This window comes from Myotis daubentonii, chromosome 10, assembly GCF_963259705.1.
Source record: "Myotis daubentonii chromosome 10, mMyoDau2.1, whole genome shotgun sequence".
Classification (NCBI taxonomy): Eukaryota; Metazoa; Chordata; class Mammalia; order Chiroptera; family Vespertilionidae; genus Myotis; species Myotis daubentonii.
This window is the reverse complement of record NC_081849.1, coordinates 6,357,402-6,382,565: the sequence shown is the minus strand read 5'-3', so window position 1 is coordinate 6,382,565 and position 25,164 is coordinate 6,357,402. Positions and strand designations below refer to the sequence as shown.

The 25,164-nt window shown below is 42.3% G+C and overlaps 2 protein-coding genes and 1 pseudogene across 5 annotated transcripts in view; 2 read left to right on the top strand and 1 right to left on the bottom strand.

Moving 5' to 3' along the window:
- Positions 1-14,152, top strand: part of GALNT11 (polypeptide N-acetylgalactosaminyltransferase 11) — a 93,643-nt gene extending 79,491 nt beyond the window's left edge. For 3 of the 4 annotated variants that reach the window (XM_059711418.1, XM_059711420.1, XM_059711419.1), the window contains 4 exons: positions 9,630-9,848; positions 11,598-11,702; positions 12,910-13,047; positions 13,470-14,152. In XM_059711418.1, the coding sequence (XP_059567401.1) occupies positions 9,630-9,848; positions 11,598-11,702; positions 12,910-13,047; positions 13,470-13,601 (594 nt within the window). In that variant the 3' untranslated portion in view covers positions 13,602-14,152. The remainder of the gene's footprint in view (positions 1-9,629; positions 9,849-11,597; positions 11,703-12,909; positions 13,048-13,469) is intronic. The other variant, XM_059711421.1, reaches the window with a different exon arrangement.
- Positions 14,153-18,164: 4,012 nt separating this feature from the next.
- On the bottom strand, positions 18,165-20,928 carry LOC132242597 (microfibrillar-associated protein 1-like; annotated as a pseudogene).
- Positions 20,929-22,215: 1,287 nt separating this feature from the next.
- On the top strand, positions 22,216-24,968 carry LOC132242598 (BTB/POZ domain-containing protein KCTD9). Its single transcript, XM_059711417.1, has one exon. The coding sequence runs from the start codon at positions 22,304-22,306 to the stop codon at positions 23,471-23,473; it is 1,170 nt and encodes a 389-aa protein (XP_059567400.1). The 5' UTR covers positions 22,216-22,303; the 3' UTR covers positions 23,474-24,968.
- The last annotated feature ends 196 nt before the right edge of the window (positions 24,969-25,164 follow it).

Genomic DNA, 25,164 nt, shown 5'->3' with positions numbered 1-25,164 from the left:
TGAATCACTCCAGGATCCTTAGAATGCTCCAAAAGTGATTTCTCGGTTAAAATCTTGAAATTTAACTTGGAAAGACCATCATATATATATTTTTTTTCTCCTAAAGATTATATTAATTTTTATAATTATTCTAAAAGATACCATTTAAATTTAAACGTTTTTATATTAAAAATTTGGTTGAGGAGAAACCAAGATGGCGGCATAGGTAAACACCGGAAATTGCTGCCTCCCACAACAAATTCAAAAATACAACTAAAAGACAAAATGGACATCATCCAGAACCACAGGAAGGCTGGCTGAGTGGAAATTCAACAACTAGAAGGAAAGAGAAAAGCACACTGAGACTCAGAGGAGATGTGGAAGTGCAGAGGTACGGATGCGCACCCGGCAAGGGCTGGCAACTGAGGACGCGCTGTCTTTTTGAATCGGGGCGGGGGCGGGGGGGGAGTCACAAGCCCCCAACTGCTCTGAACTCCAGTTCCAGGTGAGTCTTTAGGGACCCAGACTCATACAGGGAGAAACTGGACTGTCTGGCAGCGGGCAGAACTCGGAACTCAAGGGCGGCTTTCTCTCAAAGGTGCTTGCAGCCATTACCCGAACACTGAGACACCTGGCCCCTTAGAGCAGGGCTAAGGAGCAGCCATAGCTGCTTGCTCCGCCCTGTTGATTCCCTGAGACCCCGCCCCACCCAAGCTGTGCACAGAGGCTTTTGCATATGAATGGCCTGGCCCTTTGCAATCTGAAAATTACCTAACAAACTGCAGCTGGGCCAAACAGACCCAGAACTTCCAAGAGAAGGCCCAAGGCCCCACAGCAGCTTGCATTGCTTCACAGCTGGGCCACATCTGGGCACCTACAAACCCCAAACAAGGAAGGGGAATCTGCAGATCTCTTCGTAGCTCCTGCTGGGTAGCCTCAGGCAGAGGCTAAATTAGCACCTCCTTAGAGATCCAAGAGCCAGTCTACCCAGTGGTCAGAGTGGGACCTTCCAGATTACAACTCCTCAGATCCATAAGGGACACACTCAGGGGGCAGACTCAGTGAGCACCAAAGCCCCACTGAAGCAAGTCTTGCCTCATAAGGGTGTCTTCAGCACAGAAGTTCTCCCACTGCAGACACAGCTGACTCTCACAGCCAATTGGCCTGGAGGTCAATTCCTCCCAGTGATACCTACAACAATCAAGGCTTAACTACAACAAGCACAAAGCCCACAAAGGGGTGCACCAAGAGTGTGCACCTCAGGTAATTGGGGAGGCTGAGCCACTGGGCCCTATAGGACACCTAGCACACAAAGCCACTCTACCAACACAGGGAAGCATAAAAAATGCGGAGACAAAGAAACAGGTCACAAATGACAGAAATGGAGGAAAGCAAACGACTGGATATGGAGTTCAGAACCACACTTTTAAGGTTTTTCAAGAATTTTCTAGAAACCACCGATAAATGTAGTGAGACCCTCAAATCTAGTGAAACCCTCGAGGTTATGAAAAAGGACCAACTAGAAGTTAAGCATACACTGACTGAAATAAAGGATATTATGCAGAGTTCCAATAGCAGACTAGAAGATCGCAAGAATCAAGTCAAAGATTTGAAATACGAAGAAGCAAAAAACACCCAACCGGAAAAGCAAAATGAAAAAAGAATCCAAAAATACGAAGATAGCGTAAGGAGCCTCTGGGACAGCTACAAGCGCACCAGTATACGAATTATAGGGGTGCCAGAAGAAGAGAGAGAGCAAGATATTGAAAACCTATCTGAAGAAACAATGACAGAAAACTTCCCCTACCTGGTGAAAGAAATAGACTTACAAGTCCAAGAAGCACAGAGAACCCCAAACAAAAGGAATCCAAAGAGGACCACACCAAGACACATCATAATTAAAATGCCAAGAGCAAAAGACAAAGAGAGAATCGTAAAAGCAGCAAGAGAAAGACAGTCAGTTACCTACAAGGGAGTACCCATACCACTTTCAGCTGATTTCTCAACAGAAACTTTGCAGGCCAGAAGGGAGTGGCAAGAAATATTCAAAGTGATGAATACCAATTACCTACAACCAAGGTTACTTTATCCAGCAAAGCTATCATTCAGAATTGAAGGCCAGATAAAGAGCTTCACAGATAAGGAAAAGCTAAAGGAGTTCATCACCACCAAACCAGTATTATATGAAATGCTGAAGGGTATTCTTTAAGAAGAGGAAGAAGAAGAAGAAGGTAAAGATACAAATTATGAACAACAAATACACATCTATCAACAAGTGAATCTAAAAATCAAGTGAATAAATAATCTGATGAACAGAATAAACTGGTGAATGTAATAGAATCAGGGGCATAGAAAGGGAGTGGACTGACTATTCTTTGCAGGGAAAGGGGTGTGGGGGATGCGGGAAGAGACTTGACAAAAATCGTGCACCTATGGATGAGGAAAGTGGCGGGGGGGCAATGAGGGGAGGGGAGGGTGGGAACTGGGTGGAGGGGAGCTATGGGGGGAAAAAAAGAGGAACAACTGTAATCTGGAAAAAAAATGAAATGAATATAAAATAAAAAGATGTGATCACAGGAGTGGATAAGAGCCATTTTAGGCATTCATAATTTGTTGTCTTTTTGTTAGACTGATTGAACTGTTGACAAGTATTTATTAAGCCTCTTATTCATGCAAAATATTTTATGACAAAATAAATTGCAACTATCTCAAAAAAGAATTGGTTGAGACCACAGAATTAAACCATATAAAATATTATATCTTAGGTTGAAATTTTACCGCACTTGGTACATTAATATATATATTTTTCAAATATATTTTTATTGATTTTTAACAGAGAGGAAGGGAGAGAGAGAGTTAGAAACATCGATGAGAAACATCGATCAGCTGCCTCCTGCACACCCCCCACTGGGGATGTTCCCACAACCAAGATACATGTCCTTGATCGGAATCGAACCTGGGACCCTTCAGTCTACAGACCGATGCTCTATCCACCAAGCCAAACCAGCTAGGGCTACATTAATATATTTTAAACTACTAATTTCTCTAGAGAAAATACAAGAATTATTATCTCAAAAATAAATTATTATACTTTATGCATTTTGTTACTACAACTATATAATTTCTCCTAACTTAATTTGAACTTTAAACCCCTAGAAACCTTAAATTTTAGCTGGCAAGTTAAATATTTAGCATTTCTTAGATTAATAATAACTTTACTTTTTTATTTTAATTAAATCTTTATTGTTCAGATTTTTACAGTTGTTCCTCTTTTTTCCCCCCATAGCTCCCCTCCACCTGGTTCCCACCCCCACCCTCTGCCCATATCCTCCCCCCCCCCCCCCCGCACTGTCCTTATCCATAGGTGTACGATTTTTTCCCAGTCTCTTCCCGCACCCCCACACCCCTTTCCCTCCGAGAATTGTCAGTCCACTCCCTTTCTATGCCCCTGATTCTATTACATTCACCAGTTTATTCTGTTCATCAGATTATTTATTCACTTGATTTTTAGATTCACTTGTTGATAGATGTGTATTTGTTGTTCATAATTTGTATCTTTACCTTTTTCTTCTTCTTCCTCTTCTTAAAGGATAACTTTCAGCATTTCATATAATACTGGTTTGTGGTGATGAACTCCTTTAGCTTTTCCTTATATGTAAAGCCCTTTATCTGACCTTTAATTCTGAATGCTAGCTTTGCTGGGTAAAGTAATCTTGGTTGTAGGTTCTTGTTATTCATCACTTAGAATATTTCTTGCCACTCCCTTCTGGCCTGCAAAGTTTCTGTTGAGAAATCAGCTGAAAGTGGTATGGGTACTCCTTTGTAGGTAACTAACTGTTTTTCTTTTGCTGCTTTTTAAGATTCTCTTTGTCTTTTGCTCTTGGCATTTTAATTATGATGTGTCTTGGTGTGGTCCTCCTTGGATTCCTTTTGTTTGGGTTTCTCTGCACATCCTGGACTTGTAAGTCTATTTCTTTCACCAGGTAGGGGAAGTTTTCTGTCATTATTTCTTTAAATAGGTTTTCAGTATCTTGTTCTCTCTCTCCTTCTGGCACCCCCATAATTCGGATGTTGGTACGTTTGAAGTTGTCCCAGAGGCTCCTCACACTATCTTCATATTTTTGGATTCTTTTTTCTTTTTTCTTTTCCGGTTGGGTGTTTTCTGCTTCTTCGTATTTCAAATCTTTGACTTGATAATTGTGGTCCTCTAGTCTGCTGTTTGATCTCTGTATAATATTTTTTATTTCAATCAGTGTATGCTTAATTTCTAGTTGGTCCTTTTTCATATCCTCGAGGGTCTCACTAAATTTATCGGCAGTTTCTAGAAAATTTTTGAAAAACCTTATAACCATGGTTTTGAACTCTATATCCAGTCGTTTGCTTTCCTCCATTTCTGTCGTTTGTGATCTGTATGCTTGTCTCCACATTTTGGTTGCTTCCCTGTGTTGGTAGAGTGGTTTTGTGTGCTAGGTGTCCTGTAGGGCCCAGTGGCTCAACCTCCCCAATTGCCTGAGGTGGACACTCTTGATGTACCCCCTTGTGGGCTTTGTGCACAGTCTTGTTGTAGTTAAGCCTTGATTGTTGTAGGTATCACTGGGAGGAATTGACCTCCAGGCCAATTGGCTGTGAGAGTCAGCTGTGTCTGCAGTGGGAGAACTTCTGTGCTGAAGACACCCTTATGAGGCAAGACTTGCTTCAGTGGGGCTTTGGTGCTCACTGAGTCTGCCCCCTGAGTGTGTCCCTTATGGATCTGAGGAGTTGTAATCTGGATGGTCCCACTCTGACCACAGGGTACACTGGCTCTTGGATCTCTAAGGAGGTGCTAATTTAGCCTCTGCCTGAGGCTACCCAGCAGGAGCTACGAAGAGATCTGCAGATTCCTCTTCTTTGTTTGAGGTTTGTAGGTGCCCAGATGAGGCCCAGCTGTGAAGCAATGCAAGCTGCTGTGGGGCCTTGGGCCTTCTCTTGGAAGTTCTGGGTCTGTTTGGCCCAGCTGCAGTTTGTTAGGTAATTTTCAGATTGCAAAGGGCCAGGCCATTCATATGCAAAAGCCTCTGCACACAGCTTGGGTGGAGCGCAGTTTCAGGGGATCAGCAGGGTGGAGCAAGCACCTATCACTGCTCCTCAGCCCTGCCCTAAGAGGCCCTGGGTCTCAGTGTCCCATGGTAATCGCTGCAAGCACCTCTGAGAGAAGGTTGGCCTTGAGTTCTGCCCGCTGCCAGACAGTCCAGTTTCTCCCTGTATGAGTCTGGATCCCCAGAGACTCGCCGGGAGCTGGAATTCAGAGCAGTCGGGAGCTTGAGACTCCCTCCCGATTGAAAAAGACAACTGCATCCTCAGTTGCCAGCCCTTTTCACTCACGCGCACCTCCTCTGAGTCTCAGTGTGCTTTTCTCTTTCCTTCTAGTTGTAGAATTTCCTCTTAGCCAGCCTTCCTGTGGCTCTGGATGTTTTGTCTTTTAATTGTATTTTTGAAGTGGTTGTGCGAGGCAGCAATTTCAGGTGTTTACTTATGTTGCCATCTTGGTTTCTCCTAACTTTACATTTTTTTAAGAACATATTTCAACTAAAATACAAGACATATTTAATTAATAGATTCAATTCTGCCCTCTAGATTTCTTATATGAGGCAAACTCAGATTAACATTTCAGTATCTGTCATTTCAAAATACCTAGATATTCAACAAGTCTTTTATTATTTAATTCAGTAAACTCCAAAGGTGGAAAACTGCTTGAGGCTGGTGAAACAGGTGTGACTTAGCCTGGTTTATTTAAATGTAAAATTGCCACATTCTTTCTGCTGGGGGAAGGGCAACCAGCCCCTTCCTCCAACAAGGATCGCGATCCCCCACTATTAATACACCTATAATTATACCTGAAAAGCTTTACTACAAATTCTTTATTTTAGCTACATCCACGTTTCAACAATTTTGAGATTTAAAGCCAATTATTATTATCCAAGGCATTTTCTTTGGTATATTCTATAACAGAGATAGTTTACTGACTCTCTAGTGGCCTTAATGTTAACTTTGGAATGCTTTTTATTACTATTCAAAAACTACTCTTTATTATGGAAACACCAATCTTGTTGCTTAGAACCTGCCTGTATTCTTTCCCTGGGTCATCGCCTACAGCTTTTTTTTTTTTTTTTTTTGAGAAAAAACAGTCTTTGGTTAAACTTTGCCCAAAACTATCTAAAATCCGAAATTGGATGGTGCGCCAATTTGTCTTAAGCCAGCCTTCTCTCTTTACTAGTACAGAAATCCCAGATGCATTTCTGAATTCTGTAAAACTTTTAAATGACAAACCGGGAAAGAAAAATCATGGCAAAAATGAGACTTTTCGTAGCACTCTCGGGAGTGGGCGTCCATTTTACAGGATCAGCACGTGTCTCCCAACCCCCACTTCCTGTTTCCTCTGGGGAAATTCAGTAAATGATCTGGCTCCATTTCTTTTCTTATTAAATTAAAAGCATGCTTAATAGAAAATGACAGATCAACAAGACTAAAAAAATCAAAGTTCTTTTCCTGAATCTTTTCCTATTCCACTCTCCATGGCATTGACTAGCTTTTAAAGTTATTTTTGCTAAAATCTGCCTGTCCCAAGGCGCCCTATGGTAATTTTTAAACAAAGCATTAGAGAGTTTCCCTGTGAGAGTTAATAGCTCCGCCCTCTCTAGCTGTGGAGTCTCTCCATAATAGAGGTGGATCCGGTGGGGACTTTTGATTCCCAATATGAATTAGGCATTTTGCAATTTGAACAAGAACCGACATAGTTAAAGATGACAACGGCACTCTTTTTCCTTGAGCCTGATTTAAGAAAGTGCCTAATGACATTGGAATTTCTTTATCCTTGAGCATACAAGCTAAAAATTTACAATGGTATTTTGCCTTTGAACCAAATTCTTCCCCATTATAGTCTGGCTAGAAAAAGCCATTCCCGCCCAGTCTGGATTTGCAACTTCCAAAGCTGGTGCAGGCTTTACGCGTAGTGAATCTCCCCACCGAATTTACCGGTGGACCCCCTCACCTTTTACCGGTGATCCCCACCTTTACCTGCCGGGGTCCAACCCCAGCAGGTCCAGGGGTCCCCAAAGGTGTGGACGGAGTCGGCGAAGAAGGAAGGACACGGAGACAGCGTTCAGTTGATCAGCAGCCTAGCCAGGATCTCTAGCCCGGATCTCCAGCCAAGTTCTGGTCTGGATCTCCAGAGAGGTTCTGCTGTTTATTGTCTTGTTACATCCGTATTTATCCCAGTTGATTTTAATCCTGTCAATTTCTATTACAAAGGTTAGGGTGTTTCTTATCTCCATTCCAGGGAGTAAAGATTATGTAGCTTAAGCATGATTGTTTGTAGTGATTAACTACCCGCCTGGCACTTAGTTAAGGAGTTTCATCCCCACCCTGACTTCAGGGAAAAATTCCTACCTGGGGAAACAACCTTTCTAGGAGAGGCATCCCCTCCCTGACTTCAGGGAAAAATTCCTACCTGGGGAAACAACCTTTCTAGGAGAGGCATCCCCTCCCTGACTTCAGGGAAAAATTCCTACCTGGGGAAACAACCTTTCTCGGAGAGGTGACCTTGGTTAAAACACACAGCGCTAAGGGGAGCAAACATATTAAGAACAGTATGCTATATACGCCAGGTCCCTTGAAACATATGCTGTGCAGATGTTTCTTTCCTGCAGCGACTGTGTCAGGCAGCAAGGATGGACCGGCTTCCGGCATTTACCGGCGGGAAACTTCTTTTTGCTCAGGCAAATAATCTTCTCCAGATGTCCTTGTCTCAGGTGGCATAAATGCCAGGGTGTTATCCTGCATCTACTAGGGTTCGGGAACCTGGAGAAGGGGCTGTGAGTAAATTAATAAAGAGACTAGACAGGAAATGTGAACTTGGGAGGCCTTTTTCGGGGGAGCCAGGGAGGCTTAGCTTTAGTAACTGAGCTCCATGAATCTCTGTACCCAGGGCTTTTTATTCATACATTTTGCCCTCTAGAAAGCAGATATACATATCAAAGGTAAGGCCTGCAAACAATAAAGGACCATCAGGTTGGGGGAAACTGCCCTCAGCTGTCTGGCAGCAGGCAATCATATGCAGACCCTCAGCCCTGCTGAAGGTGTCCATCAACCTTTTGATGGACCTCCTGCATTTATTATGCTAACTACTGTTCCTAGCCTCCAGCATGGGAGGTAGGGCACATGACCAGGTTGTGGGCTTGATCCCCAGTGGGGTGGGGTGGAGATGTGCAAGAGGCAGCCAATCAATGATTCTATCTCTCCCCCTTCCTCTCTGAAATCAATAAAAAAATAAATAAAAGCTATTAATGTTTAATGTCGCCATAATTATCTGAAATAGTTTTATTAAAATATTTTTATTAACTTGTATTTTTAAAAATATATTTAACCTAACAACTTACAGGCTGAATGCAGACATATGAGAATCCAGCTCAGTTCTTTTTAACCATGGAAAAGATTTGCAGGAATAAAAAGCAGTGTCACTGTTCTCACTCCATGTTCTGTTCCAAGCATGTTATGTTAATAGGCAATGAGTTTATTTTTAGTTTTTAAAAAATATATTTTATTGATTTTTTACAGAGAGGAAGGGAAAGGGATAGAGAGCTAGAAACATCGATGAGAGAGAAACATCGATCAGCTGCCTCCTGCACACTCCCTACTGGGTATGTGCCCGCAACCAAGGTACATGCCCTTGACTGGAATCGAACCTGGGACCCTTGAGTCCACAAGCCGACGCTCTAGCCACTGAGCCAAACCAGTTAGGACTTATTTTTTAATGACTTAAATGTTTTTAAACTTGTGAATTGTAACTTCTGGTATGGAAAATATCAATAGATATAACTCAAAGAAACAGAACCTTAAATGGACACATATGTAATACCCTTTGTATTACTTTAAGCAATAAAAAAAAGAAAAGAAACAGAACCTCCTTGGAGTCTTCAATAGTTTTGAAGAATATCGAGTCCTGACACACAGTTTAAAACTGCTAACCTCATATATAGCCCATTTCATCAATTCCAAGTGCATTAGAAGCAATTTAAGATGTCTTACAATCATTGTCAATTATGGAACTAACTAGAGGCCCAGTGCATGAAATTCGTGCACTGGTGGGGGGGCTGTCCCTCAGCCCAGCCTGCACCCTCTCCAACCTGGGAACCCTCAAGGGATAAACCGGCAGTCCGACATCCCTCTCACAATTTGGGACTGCTGGCTCCCAACCGCTTGCCTGCCTGCCTGTCTGATTTTCCCTAACTGCTTCTGCCTGCCAGCCTGATCACCCCTAACCACTTCCCTGCCAGCCTTATCAACGCCTAACTGCTCCCCTGCAGGCCTGGTCCCCCCCCCCTAACTGCCCTCCCCTGCCGGCCTGGTCACCCCTAACTGCCCTCCCCTGCCGGCCATCTTGTGGTGGCCATCTTGTGTGAAGGTGTGATGGTCAATTTGCATATTACCTTTTTATTATATAGGCTTGTGTAAAAACTTTCTACTGACATTTTCTGTTAATATCAAGAAAACACTGGCTTGAAAAGTATTTTTGCTCATCCATTTTTTCAATTCTTTAAACCTCAGATGTAATTGATGATACTCATTTTAACAAAAAATCCATTCCCTTTTTCAATTTTCTTTCTCAAATTCAGGAGCAGTATTTTTCCTTAAGACCTGACCTGAGGACAAGAAGCTATGGGAATGTCAGTGAGCGTGTTGAATTGAGGAAGAAGTTGGGCTGTAAATCATTTAAATGGTATTTGGATAGCATTTACCCAGAGATGCAGATATCTGGGCCCAATGCCAAACCCCAGCAACCCATTTTTATCAACAGAGGGCCAAAACGCCCCAAAATCCTTCAGCGTGGAAGGGTAAGAAAGTAATCTTACCAGAGTATTTCATTAATGTTGTTCTGATATGATATAATAAGTGACATTATAGACTTGACAGATGTTTAATGATAGCCTTTAGCTTGTCTTCCATTATGTTCTTTTTATGAGAATTTCCTCTACTCAGGTGTAAGACCTTAGACATTTTATTTTTTTATTTTTTATTTTTTTATTTTTAAATATATTTTATTGATTTTTTTACAGAGAGGAAGGGAGAGGGATAGAGAGTTAGAAACATCGATGAGAGAGAAACATTGATCAGCTACCTCCTGCACACTCCCTACTGGATATGTGCCCGCAACCAAGGTACATGCCCTTCACCGGAATCAAACCCGGGACCTTTCAGTCCGCAGGCCGATGCTCTATCCACTGAGCCAAACCGGTTATGGCGACCTTAGACATTTTTTTTTTAAATATATTTTATTGATTTTTCACAGAGAGGAAGGGAGAGAGATAGTTAGAAACATCGATGAGAGAGAAACATCGATCAGCTGCCTCCTGCACATCTCCCACTGGGGATGTGCCCGCAACCCAGGTACATGCCCTTGACCGGAATCGAACCCGGGACCCCTCAGTCCCCAGGCCGACGCTCTATCCACTGAGCCAAACCGGCTTCGGCGATCTTAGACATTTTAATATCTTCCCTATTTTCAGATCTTTTACTGCCAGTGATAAGAGCATGACTTTTGTAGGTAGATACACATATGAGTTTTTGGCAGAAACCTGATAATTTAGGGAAAAAAAAATTGGGGCAGCTATATATTGTTTGGCCTCAGCTCTGGGAATTGACTGCAGACAGAAGTAAAAGGTGGGTTAGGGTCTAAGTGTTGGTACAAGGTAAAATTCCATATCCGATGATCTGAATGGAGCAGAAAACCCATTGACCAACCGCATTTGTTTAGATGTCCCCTTTTGTTCTTACAGAATTTCTTCACAATTAATGGTAAGGATCTGGCCAGAAATGCTTTCCGCTTTCCTGAATCGCTTCTTAGAATTTCCTTTTTGAAAGCTGTGTAATGTTGTCATTATTGCCCAGTTTTCTCCTGTTACAAAGAAGGTGCTCCCCTCCAGGTTCTTTCACAGTGCCAACGACTAAGTGGCCAGAATTCAGCCTAGAGCTTTCCCCCCACTTGTTCTAAGACTTTAAAAAATCATCAAGATGTTCTTAGGTGTTTTCTGCTAAAGAAAATTAGGTACCAGTGTATGTCCATGTAATTAATCCCTTGCATGATGCTTGCCTTGTACATACTCATCTTAGTGCTTACAGCCGTCCTTGTACTGAGACCATGTGCTTTGCTTCTCTTACGCATCGCACTTTTAGAATTCCTATGGCATTTATAAACTATATTTATCTCCAGTTCAGCGTGTATATTACATTACTTATGTAGTGTCTCCTTTGCTTTATACCTTTGTTCTTTTTCCCCCAATTATCTATTTTAGTGCTAAAATGATAGTTTGATTTTCTTCCTTCCCTATAGGAGACTAGTAAACCTGTAACTTTAGGTAGAAATTCCATGTGACATTGCTTGCATATGTTAAAATTGCCTATAACCTTGAAGTCTATTGTTATGCTCCTATGTACTAAAGCTAGAATTTAGGAATATAAAATGCTTTTATGACATTGGAATTCATACTACTGGAATAATATTTTCATATTTCATCCCACACCTCCTTTTTTAGCACTGGTCTTTCTTCGACGCTGGGCTTCATGAACATTCTTTTCTTTTACAGCTTTATCACCTCCAGACCGGCAAGTGTCTGGTGGCCCAGAGCCGCCCAAGTCAGAAGGGAGGCCTAGTAGTGCTTAAGGCATGTGACTACCGTGACCCAAACCAGGTGAGCAGTGCCTCTGTATTCAAAGCCAGGCCCTGAAGGGTGTCCTTCAGTGAAGGGAGGGCAGACATTAGATTTTAATCTGATCATAGTAGCATTTTGTTTCTTTACAGCATTATTTGAACATTGCAATTATATAGAATGAATTGAAAGATATGTGAATCTGTGAGAAATGGCAAAGGAAGAGCACCCCCCCACACACATACCTCCCCTTTGGCAGCCATCGCTTGTTCTCTGTATCTGAGCATCTGTTGTTGTTGTTCGTTTATTCCATGTTTAAGTGAGACCATGAGTTATTTGTGTTCTCTGTCTGACCTCTGTCACTTAGCACAATACCCTCTAGGTCCATCCCTGTCATTGCAGATGGCAAGATTCATTCTTCTTTATTGCTGAATTGTATGTATGGACCACATCTTTATCCATTCATCTATTGATGAACAGATAGGTTGCCTCCATATCTTGGCTACTGTAAGGGGTGCAGATATCTTTCCAAGTTAGAGTTTTTGTTTTCTTTGGATAAATAACCCAAAAACGGGATTGCTGGGTCATATTGTAGTTTTGTTTTAATTTTCTTGAGAAACTTCCACAGTCTTCATAGTGGCTGCATCAGTTTACATTCCCACCAACAGTGCACCGGCTCCCTTTCTCCACATCTTTGCCAACACTGTTTGTTGTCCGTCTGAATGTCCTCTGTCCATTTTTAAATTGGGTTGTTTGTGTTCTTGGTGTTGAGTTGTGTGAGTTCTCTGTATTTGGGGGATTAACTCTGTCTGATGTGTCGTTTGCGTGTATCTTCTCCCATTCAGTCAATTGCTTCCTGATTTGTGGGTGTTTTCCTTTGCTGTGCATAAACTTCATTGGTTTGGTGTAGTTCCATTTGTTTATTTTTCTTCTGTTTCCCTAGCTTAAGGAAACATAATCCATGTCTTACAGTTTTCAGAGTGTGCATCTTTTCTCTCTTTGGTTAAATTTATTCCTAGGTATTTTATTCCTTTGATGCCATTATAAATGGCGTTATTTGCTTCGGAGCATTCATTATTGGTATGTAAAAGCACAGTAGTTTTGGTGGAGTTCTAGGGCTCTCTGATGTAATGGCCGGTCATTGGTAAATTCGGACAGTTTTACTTCTTCCTTTCCAATTTGGATGCTTGTTTTTTCTTTGACTGCTGTGTGTAGGCTTGGGGTTTTGATCTTTTCTTTTCTTCCTTAGATCTGGATTTATAATGAAGAGCATGAATTGGTTTTAAGTAATCTCCTTTGCCTGGATATGTCAGAAACTCGATCATCTGACCCACCCCGACTCATGAAGTGCCATGGGTCGGGAGGATCCCAGCAGTGGACCTTTGGGGTGAGACGCTTGCTCAGGGCGGATGGGAGGAAGCTCGTAGTCCACCTGTAGAAGGGTCTTCTGCGCTTGCAGCATCCTGTACCTACTCTCAACACACTGCCCACCAGTAGTTGTATTGCTGGCTTTACCCAGTGGCCAGATAGGTTTCTATTGAACGAGTACAAAAAGCGTTTTACATAAATGTTAAAGGCATGCATTAAAATTAAATACCCATTGCATTTTGAAGTTATTTATTACATGTTCTTACAACCTAATATCTTTTTAAAGTGTGATATTTTGTAAAACACTGTGTAATGTGAAGTGAGAATTCTCGGGATTGGTCCGCAATGTGTTAAGTACTCCACCTCTCTCTGGATCACTGTATCTTCTTTACCTTATTTGGATAGTAAGTGTTGTAAGTTACCTCTTTCTTCATTTTTCAGAAGAATAATCGGCTGTACCAGGTGTCAGTTGGACAGTGCCTGAAAGCGGTTGATCCGCTGAGTCACAAAGGCTATGTTGCTATGGCAATCTGTGATGGCTCCTCCTCACAGCAGTGGCATTTGGAAGGTTAAGGCGGATGCGATGACTGGAATGGAATGCTTGTCCTGGGAAGATCAGCAGACGTGAAGCAGCAGACATACTCTACTGTCCATTTCGGAACACCGAGTGACCATCGGGCGGTGAAGCAGTATGTGACGTTGGGTCATTTCTAGGCCACTGTTAAGGAACTTCTTATTTAATGGTAGGAAATCAGAATACAGTTTTAATATAAAGAGTCAGGTTTTACAGAAGGACTATACCCAGGAAATTGCTAGGTCTATTCAAATTAGTTTATGCTTTTTAATCCCCGTTAATAATGGAATGGAATGTGTCATGATTTCCTTTCTTAGAAGAATTCATAGCAGACTAGTTAACTTTAAACAAACTGACTGAATCCAACATTGTTTATAAGATCATATTTAAGGGGTGGTTAACTACTATAAATTATTTTCATGAATTATGGTACTATAGACATTTAAAATAAAGAATCCTTTTAATTATTTACCTTTTTGTAGTGGAGACTCAGGTCTGAGCTGTCCTATGTCTGTGATGCATGGTAAGAAATAAACTTGGATTCAGCTGATGAACCATGTGCAGCTCTAACTGTAGGGAATTATCAGTTTCTAGGCTTGAACTAGGAGTTTGGAACTGAAGGTATGCGAGTTTGGATACTAAAGTTGCCTGTGAAACATCCAGGTAGAGTTGTTGAATAGGTTGTTGGATCTAGAGGTCAAGATTTTTATGTCAATTAAATACAAATTTAGGAATCCTGTGTATGTATTACATGCCCAAATATAAAGAGTTTTTAAAATCTTGAATCATGTCGAAACCAGTTTGGCTCAGTGGATAGAGCGTCGGCCTGTGGACTGAAAGGTCCTGGGTTCGATTCCGGTCAAGGACATGTACCTGGGTTGCGGGCACATCCCCAGTGGGGGATGTGCAGGAGGCGGCTGATCGATGTTTCTCTCTCATCGATGTTTCTGACTATCTCTCTCCCTTCCTCTCTGTAAAAAAATCAATAAAATATTTAAAAAAATAAAATAAAATAAAATCTTGAATCACAAAGCAGTTTAAGCATCATATTAGAAACATGCTGGAGAATAATATATCTGCATCCCAAACTTTTTATCAGTCCTTCAACTTTAAAGACCAGATGGGAACGTAATAAAAAAGCAGCAAGCTGGCAGATTTAAGCCAAATAAAATGAATAAATGCCCTAGTAGAAGGCGGAGATTGGATAAAAAGATGGGAAAGTACATGCATGTTGAGCAGTAATAGCAAGACATCTGGAGCAGCTGTATTTATATTAGTCAAAGGAGGTTTCGGAGCAGAGTATATGGCCAGGGATAAAGAAGTTGTCAGGGGTCAGTTCATTAAGAGGAAATAATCCCAAACAACAGAACTTCAAAATACAAACCACCAAACCTGTTCCAGCTTCCAGGAGAAACGTTGTCTGCAGGTGTGAGATTTACACACAGCTCTCAATAGCGATAAAGCAAGTAGAAAAATACTGTGAACCAACTTGACATAAGTAACAGGGAACACTCCATCCACCCAGAAACTGTAATTCTTTCCAAGTACAGTTGAAACATCTATCAAGACAGTATCTTCTGGGATAACAGATTCAGCTCACGAAACATTATAAACCAGATAAAAATAATAAAGATCCTGGAAAACCTACCAGTCACACTGCTTCAGTAGCCTGTGGGTCACAGAAGCAACCAGAAGGCTACTTTTGCTGGCTGGTGTGGCTCAGTGGTTGAGTGTCGACCTATGAACCAAGAAGTCACCCGTTTGATTCCCAGTCATGGCACATGCTCAATCCCCAGTGAGAGACGTGCAGGAGGCAACTGATCGATGTTTCTCTATCTCTCTCCCTCTCTCTCTAAAACCAATAAAATATAAAATATATATGCAAAAGGCTATTTTCAGCTGACTGAAAATGAAAGCATATCAAAGACTGTAGGTGCAGCTAACTCAGTCCTTGGAAATTCACAGCACTAAGCCCCTAGTCACAGCACTAAGCCCCTAGATTAGACAAGGGTTAAAGGTTTAAAAATCAGTGAGTTAGGCTTTCATCTTAAGAAAATAGAAAAAGAGCAAGTTAGAGCAAAGAAGGAGAAGAAATATTGAGTATCAGAACAGAAACAAATGAAAATAGAAAAAATTAATGAAACCAAAAACTGGATTAAGAACATCAAAAGTGGAAACCTCTCGTCAAAAGAAAAAGGACACAAATGACCAGCATCAGTAAAGAGAAGGGCAGCCTTCCTAGAGTCCCAGATGCTAAAAAGGAGGAGCAGGAACCTCCCTCCTGCTTGGGGGGATGCAGCATGGCGCCGCCACTTTGCAGTACAGTTTGGTGGTTTCTTACAAAACTAAGCCCTAGTCTTTGGTCCGACCATCAAGCTTCTTGGTAATTACCTAAAGGAGTTAAAAGCTTACACTCCCTCAGAAACCTCACTTACAGCAGCTTCATTCATAATTGCCCAGAACTAGAAGCAGCCAAGAAATCCTTCAGTAAGTGAATGGATAAACAGTGGTACATCCAGACAATGGGTATTTTTTAGTGTTCAAATAATTGAGATATCAGGCCACAAAAAGACATGGAGAAACCTTGAATACATATTCAGTGGAAGAAACCAATCTGAAAATCTACTTCCTGTATGAGTCCAGCTGTATGCCATTCTGGAAAAGGCAAAACCATGGAGATGGGCGGTTGCCAGAGGTAAAGGGAGGGAGAGATGAACAGTCGAGCACAGAGGATTATTAGGGCAGTGAAACTATTGTGTATTGTTGGGGTCCAACCCCAGCAGGTCCAGGGCTTCCCAAAGGTGTGGACAGAGTCGGCGAAGAAGGAATGACACGGAGACAGTGTTCAGTTGATCAGCAGTCTAGCTAGGTTCTCTAGCCAGGATCTCCAGCCAGGTTCTGTGTTTATTTCTCCTGCTACATCTGTATTTATACCAGTTGATCTTAATCCTATCCATTCTTTTCCAAAGGTTAGGGTGTTTGTTATCTCCATTCCAGGGAGTAAAGATTATGTAGCTTAAGTGTGATTGTTCGTAGTTAAAGTGATTACCTACCCATCTGGCACTTAATTAAGGGGTTTTACTGATAAAAATCCCCACTTGGGCCGAAACCGGTTTGGCTCAGTGGATAGAACATCGGCCTGCGGACTGAAAGGTCCCAGGTTCGATTCCCGTCAAGGGCATGCACCTGGGTTGCAGGCACATCCCCAGTAGGAGATGTGCAGGAGGCAGCTGATCGATGTTTCTAACTATCTCTCTCCCTTCCTCTCTGTAAAAAATTAATAAAATATATTTATATATATTAAAAAAAAAATCCCCACCTGGGGAAACAACCTTTCTCGGAGAGGTGACCTTGGTTAAAACACATAGCGCTAGAAGGGGAGCAAACATATTAAGAACCATATGCCATATACGCCAGGTCCCTTGAATCATATGCTGTGCAGATGTTTCTTCCCTGCAGCGACTGTGTCAAGCAGCAAGGATGGTCCGGCTTCTGGCAAATTCCCCCCTTTTTATTTTTTAAATGATAGCGGCCACCTCTCAGATTGGGCTGTTCAAGGCTCAGAAGAAGACTGACAAGCAATGATAGCGAGCATAGTTATAAACACAGTGGATGGAGTGCACACGGAGCCTTGTTCCTGTAGAAGGTTGCTGGCCTCTTCAGTCAAGGGATTTCAGCTGTCCTCAAGTCGGTGGTTTGGTTGTCCTTGTTGATCTGGCTAGCGGGCGGTGTCATTGGCGACGGGCTTCCCGAAGCGTCAGCGAGTTGAAGGGCTGGATCAAAGGGTCCATCAGGGCCGTGCTTGATGGTGGTGGTGGTGTCCGGGGAGGAGTCAGCTGTGCCCTCTGGGTCGGCCGATATGGATGGTACCGGGGAGGAGGAGGAGGAGGCAGAGATGGCGGGCGGTGTGACATAAGGTCGGACTAGACAGTCTGGAATCCACAGGTGAGTCTGCGTCCTGTGGGAATATACAAGCATATCCTCTCCCCCAGGTTACAAGTACATCAGGTCCCTTCCAGGCTCCTGTAAGTAAGTCTGTCCATTTGACAAGGGCTTTAGGTTTAGTTAGATCAGGGTTCCAATGTCTGTACCTCGGGGAATTTCCCTCAGAATTTACTCAGAATCCTCGGACTTGGCTGAGAGAGTAGCTTCCACTTCTTGCCTTTCTACCATCTGCTGGGCCTCAGTTGTTAACTTCTTCAGCTGACCCCATGTTGGTACCTCAGTCCCTTGCATAGTCTTCCTTTTCTTCTCTTTTCCACTTTTCTGTCATCGGGGCAACTCTAAGTCTTCGGAACGATGGGACAGGGAGCTTCTCTGGGTCCATTGTGGTGATGCACGTAATGCTCTGGTACCCAAGTTGTCTGCACTGCTCCTTCTGGAAAGATACAAACACCACCTCTTCCCCACATCATTACTAGATCTGGTAAAACTCTTGTCTGGTTTGTGTATCCTTCTACCAGGCTATTGTACAGGAGGCCCGATGCCTTTTGGCTGCTGTACAACCCTCTGCATGGTATTTTTTAAAAAATTTAACATATCCAAAGTAGGCATTAAAAAGAAAAACCCCAAATGCTAAGGTTTCAATGAGCTCAGATTTCCTGTAAGGTTGAAGTAATGCACTGTCCATTTACATGCTTATATTTCTGACCCAAGCTAAGGAGCTGGGAAAAAACTTGGAATAGTCCCAAGTAAATTTGGGGAGCCAGAGCAATGATGAAAATGAAGATTTCTCAGAAATAATTTTAAGTGGGGATAATCCTACCTGGATAGTGCTTTTATGCGGGTTTCACAGCATGAGTCCAAACCGCACAAAGCACCTTCCAAAACGGTTACCCCGTGTCACAAGTATGGCAGTAGGCCCAATAGGCTGGACACATCGCCCATGTAAATAACAGTGAAAGCAAAGGCCCAGACACTGAGACTTGCCCTTGTGTCCCACAGCTGGAAGAATAAGTAGTTGACCTTTAAGTAGTTTTCCGCTTCTTGGCAGATGGCCGTTCAAATACATCTCGTACCCCAGCTGCCTTTTGTTTAAAGAACTTTGTGTTCTGGGCACTTGCGTGGCCCCATGCTGAATCAAAGGAGGTGGGGTCCTGATCCACAAGGTGGGTACATTTGGTACGACCAGAGCGCCCAAAGTTCTTGACCTGCATGACTTTGGGAAGAATTGTCTTGTTGAAATGATCCTCCAGGGCAGGTGCGCTGAAATCTCTCTTGTATACTTCCTCATCCTCACCCATGAAGAAGGCACCTGGTGATAATACTTCTGTAAGAACTTGTATTTGCCCCTAACAGCTCTGTTGGTAATAACTTTGCCATTTGCACGAAGCTCAGCTCTCCTCTCTTCCTCAGTCAGGTTTTGCCTGCGTTCAATTTCTGCTTTCTCCTTCTCAAGCGCTTCTCGATCTTCTCTGTCCCTCTTGATTCTCTTCAGTTCTTGAACTTTCCATGCCTCATATTCCTCCTCATCATTTTCATCATCAGTATTCAGTGCATCCAGGGATCGCTTGTTTTCCTCCAGCTCTCTCTCCGTCTCCTCTTCTACAATCTTGAGTGTATACTTGCGCCTCTCCTCAGCCCTGCGTTAGCCTCCTGCTCCAGCTCCTCCTGTTTCAATGCTCCAGCCTCCTGTTCTTTAACTGTTACTCAGTCCTTCTTTCGAATGAAGACTGGCTTAAGGCGAGGCTCCATCTCATCTTCACTGATGTGTACTCTTCACACGCGGACTCTGATTCTGACTCCTCCCCAGAACGCCCCTCATCTTCCACTTCCATGACTTCCTTCTCTTCATTTTGTCTCTCCTGTGCTCATTGACGCATCATGCCACGGCGCCGCTCTGTTTCCTCATCATCAATTTCTTCCTCTCCTTCCTCACTGCTGTCTTCTCGTTCCATGCGCCAAGCATCTCCTTCTACTTCTGAGTCACTTTCTCCTACCACTTCAGGTTCCACTATCTTCCAATGTCGAGCCAATCTCTCTTCCACATCTTCACTAATACGGTTCTGCAAACGCCGTAGTCGGGGGTTGCTAGATGAATCCTCCTCCTGTTCCTCAGGCTCTACTTCTTGTTCTTTGGCTTTCTTAACTGAAATTCTTCATCCCCCTCATCTGAGGACTCCATAGGGGCATAGTCTGGCCTCTTTCCCAACACATAACATTTCACTTTCACTTTCTCCATCAAAATCTCACCTTTCTCATTGCAGACCGGGATGGCCCCGGCCGTGGACTGAATGGGCGGCTGTTTCATGAGTGCGCTGGGGGCCGACATGTTCATGGCAGCGTCAGGACTCCGGGCACTTCCCTGATTCCAAGTAGTAAACAGCTATCAACGGTAGAGCATGAGACTCTGAATCTCAGGGTTGTGGGTTCATGCCCTACGTTGGGCGCCAATTGTTGGGGTCCAACCCCAGCAGGTCCAGGGCTTCCCAAAGGTGTGGACGGAGTCGGCAAAGAAGGAATGACACGGAGACAGTGTTCAGTTGATCAGCAGTCTAGCCAGGTTCTGTGTTTATTTCTCCTGCTACATCTGTATTTATACCAGTTGATCTTAATCCTATCCATTCTTTTTCAAAGGTTAGGGCGTTTGTTATCTCCATTCCAGGGAGTAAAGATTATGTAGCTTAAGTGTGATTGTTCCTAGTTAAAGTGATTACCTACCCATCTGGCACTTAATTAAGGGGTTTTACTGATAAAAATCCCCACCTGGGGAAACAACCTTTCTCAGAGAGGTGACCTTGGTTAAAACACATAGCGCTAAGAAGGGGAGCAAACATATTACGAACAGTATGCCATATACACCAGGTCCCTTGAATCATAAGCTGTGCAGATGTTTCTTCCCTGCAGCGACTGTGTCAAGCAGCAAGGGTGGTCCGGCTTCCAGCAGTGTATGATATACGTTAGTCAACGTGCATAGAAATACAAACCCCAAAGCACAGTCTAGTGTAACTGGACTTTGGATGATAATGATGTGTCAACAAAAGCTCATCATTGGTAGCAAGGTACTACAGATGCAGTGTGTTGGGGGGCGGGGAGGGGCTGTGCGTGTGTTCTATACATTCAGTTTTGCTGTGAACTAAAACCGCTTTAAAAAAGGATAAGGGATTATTCCGACCAACTTTATGTCAATAAATGAAATGAAATGGACAAATATCTTGAAAGAAATAAATTACCCAACTTCTCTGAAGAAATAGATACTTAAATAGTCGATAGCTATGAAACAAATGGAATTTGTAGTTTAAAAACCCTCCCATGTAGAAAACTCTAGGCACAAATGGCTTCACTGATGAGTTCTATCAAACATTGGAGGGAAAGACTATACCAATAATTCACAGCCTCTTCTGGAAAACTTCTGAGAAATTTTGACATTGTGAGAAATTTTAAAAGCAATACACCAAAGCTGCTTTAACATTACAAAATCGATCAGTAGTTTGTGACAGTGATACTGGAGAAAAGGCTTATGCAAAAGAAAGCAAGGAAATTTATCAGGATCAAAATAAAGGGTCAATTTATAAAAATTGTATTTTTATATAGTAGCAACACACAGTTCAAAATGAAAAATAATGGTAATTGCAGGATAGAATAGCATTAAAAATATGAACAGTGAAAGGTATAAAACATTGCTGAGAGAAAATAAAGACAACCTAAATAAATGGAAAGCTATATTCACAGATTAGGAAACTCATATTTTTAAGACATTAATTCTTCACAATTTGATCTACAAATTGAATGCTGCCCTCCATCTAATTTTCAAATTTAGCCCTAGCCCTTGGGCTCAGTGGGTAGAGTGCCGGGTTGTGGACTGAAGGATCACCATTCTGGTCAAGGGCACGTACCTCCATTGCAGGATAGATCCCGGCTGACTATGTGCTGGAGGCAACCAAGCTTCTCTCTCACATCTCACATTGAGGTTTCTCTCTTTGTCTCTCTCCCCCTCCCATCTACTCTCTAAAAATCAATGGAAGAATGCCCTAGGGAGGGGTGGGCAACCTTTTTGTGAGCACATGCCAAAACCAGCAAAATCTCTGACTCAAAATTCTTCTGCGTGCCAACCGTAATTTTTTGAGAACATGTTACGCCTACTTGATATCTCTTAAGGTGTACGTATGTGAAGAACCTTGAAGAAATAATAAAACTCATTTGAGCGACAAAAACACAGTATATTTATATTTCGTGACCTTCAGAGATATGCAGGAGCTACTACTTTCATCCGTCAGGCTACTCCTATTATGAGACTTAACAAAATTCATCACTGAGAACAAAGATTCACAAGTGTATATGGATGAAAACATGGAGAGTAACACTGTTGCAAAGTTTTTTAAACAGAAAAAGTTTTCTGGAATGGCATTCCAAGTCCTCAATAGTTCATTTTCAACACTTCTCTCTGGTACTCTAATCGCTTTTTTTTTCAATGTTTTCCAAGTCAACTCTAAGGTCAATAAATTTCTGCTTCCAAATTGAGCTACGCTTCCACTTGTATGTACTCACGGTTGTGTGAGTTATGCATCATGCTTTTTCACACATGATGAATATTTGCCATTACAAAGTCCCAAAGCTGTAGGAGTATTTTGATAACCAAGAATGCCAGTATATCGGAGAGTCCGAGTGGGTGGAGGGAGGGGAAGGGCGGGGGAAGAAAAAGGTGGGGAGAGAGCCAGGTGGGAGGGTGGCGACTCACTCAGGACCCGGCGGGGTCAGCGCGATGAGGCGGGTGACCCTGTTCCTTAACGGCAGCCCCAGGAATGGAAAGGTGGTTGCTGTATATGGAACTTTATCTGATTTACTCTCGGTGGCCAGCAGTAAACTTGGCATAAAAGCCACTAGTGTGTATAATGGGAAAGGTGGACTGATTGATGATATTGCTTTGATCAGGGATGATGACGTTTTGTTTGTGTGTGAAGGAGAGCCATTCATTGATCCTCAGACAGATTCTAAACTACCAGAAGGGTTGTCAGGATCTCACACAGACTGGCTTACATTAAATGTTGGAGGGCGTTACTTTACCACTACACGGAGCACTTTAGTGAACAAAGAACCCGACAGTATGCTGGCCCACATGTTTAAGGACAAAGGTGTCTGGGGTAATAAGCAAGATCACAGAGGAGCTTTCTTAATTGACCGAAGTCCTGAGTACTTTGAACCTATTTTGAACTACTTGCGTCATGGACAACTCATTGTAAATGATGGCATTAATTTACTGGGGGTGTTGGAAGAAGCCAGATTTTTTGGTATTGACTCATTGATTGAACACCTAGAAGTGGCAATAAAGAATTCTCAACCACCAGAGGATCATTCACCAATATCGCGAAAGGAATTTGTCCGATTTTTGCTAGCCACTCCAACCAAATCAGAATTGCGTTGCCAGGGTTTAAACTTTAGTGGTGCTGATCTTTCTCGTTTGGACCTTCGATACATTAACTTCAAGATGGCCAATTTAAGCCGCTGCAATCTTGCACATGCTAATCTCTGCTGTGCAAATCTTGAACGAGCTGATCTCTCTGGATCAGTGCTTGACTGTGCAAATCTCCAGGGAGTCAAGATGCTCTGTTCTAATGCAGAAGGTGCATCCCTGAAACTGTGTAATTTTGAAGATCCTTCTGGTATTAAAGCCAATTTAGAAGGTGCTAATCTAAAAGGTGTGGATATGGAAGGAAGTCAAATGACAGGCATTAACCTGAGAGTCGCTACCTTAAAAAATGCAAAGTTGAAGAACTGTAACCTCAGAGGAGCAACTCTGGCAGGAACTGATTTAGAGAACTGCGACTTGTCTGGGTGTGACCTTCAAGAAGCCAACCTGAGAGGTTCCAACGTTAAGGGAGCTATATTTGAAGAGATGCTGACACCACTCCATATGTCACAAAGTGTCAGATGAGAATTTAGGGCTGGAGGAAGATGCTCAAAATGAAAATGTTTTCATTATCACTTTTATTTCTCCACTCAGTTGTGTAGAAGACATAACACTGTAAGGAAATTAAAAAGACAAAACCATTTAGAGGATTATGCTTGTTCTCAGTGGTGCATAAGGGAAAAGTGGCTTTTCCCCACATTCTGGTTTCACCAGAGAAGCACTCATTTACCAGCTGTAGGGAGGCTAGGTTAGATTGCTGCCTTTAGAGTGGAGTGGGGGGTTCGCCTGGCTTTATGACCGGAAATGCTTTCTATCATATTTGCTTTAGATAGGCATGATGCGGAATTACCATCTTGGTTTGAAATGCATTTGAGGATTTTCATTTATGAGAAGCACAACCTATGAAATTTTATTTATTGAGTCTCTAGATGCATATGGATATTTAAATTGTTAAACTTTATGAAAATTGCAAGAGGCTGTTCAGGTTATAAAAAGCTCTAGGACTGCCTCCCTTTACCTGTCACACCGTGTGAATATGGTGAGATCAGACTCCCAAAGACTCTCTTTTAAGGTTCATTTTAATAATGGTTATTTTTTTTAGAACAAAATAGTAGCTGAATTAAAGAAATCCTCCGTTCTTACTGGGTGAGACAAGAGTTGAAAGAAAGACATCATTGTACATCATTGTCAGCTGAAGTCACAGTGGAACTCTGTAGTAACAACCTATAGGAACAACTTTTAAAGGAGCACTCTTCAGAATTTCATTCTAAGCAAGTTCCACTCAATGCAGACCAGGCAATCTTTTATTTACACTACCAGCCTAGTTTCCTCCTGTACAGTCAAAACAAGCATAGGAAGATACTTCAAAACCAAAAAACCAAATTGTGTTACTAATATTTAATTCAGTGGCCAAATAGCTTAAACAGGGCCAGCTTAGAACTAGATACTAAGTCTCAATCCACTGCAATCAAACACTGTAAAATATGAATGGGTATTGCAAAGTCATCTTTTAGATAGCTAGAATTACAGCTAAAACCATACCGTGGAGAATGAGGGATTTTAAACTGACTGTTTGATTATAGCCACCAAAAAAACTTAAAAACATTTGGCTGGTCCAAAATGTAATACCAGTCAGTCAGCACCTGTGGGTCTTTAACTTATATTTTCTCATTTGGTTTTGTTTTAATAATTTTAGCCTCGTTTTCTTGAGTCATTATCTCTCTGCAGCAGCAGAGACGGGGCCTGTACTTCCTCACCAGTAAACGGTGTCCTTACATCTGCCCCAAGAGCAGGAATAGTGCTGTATCCAAATTGATTCTGAATTCTCCAGACTCATCAGTTGAGGCAATGAATTATTAAAACCCACTTTGTATCCTTTGGGAGGATGACATGTCTTGAATATTTACGTAGCTTATTCTTCTATATATACATATGCAAAGCTTTCCTTACAATAAAGGATATACACATAGTGGGAGGAAATCAGGCCTTTACAGGTAAAGGAAAGCAACTTCAGAAATGAATTATTGAGAGAACCAAGATGGCGGCATAGGTTAACGCCGGAGTTTGCTGCTTTGAACAACTACTTCAAAAGTGAAACCAAAAAACGGAAGGGACATCACCCAGAACCACAGGAACGATGGCTGAGTGGAAGTCCTACAACTAGGAGGAAAGAGAAACGCATACGGACACTCAGAGGAGGCGCAGTGCTGAAGTCA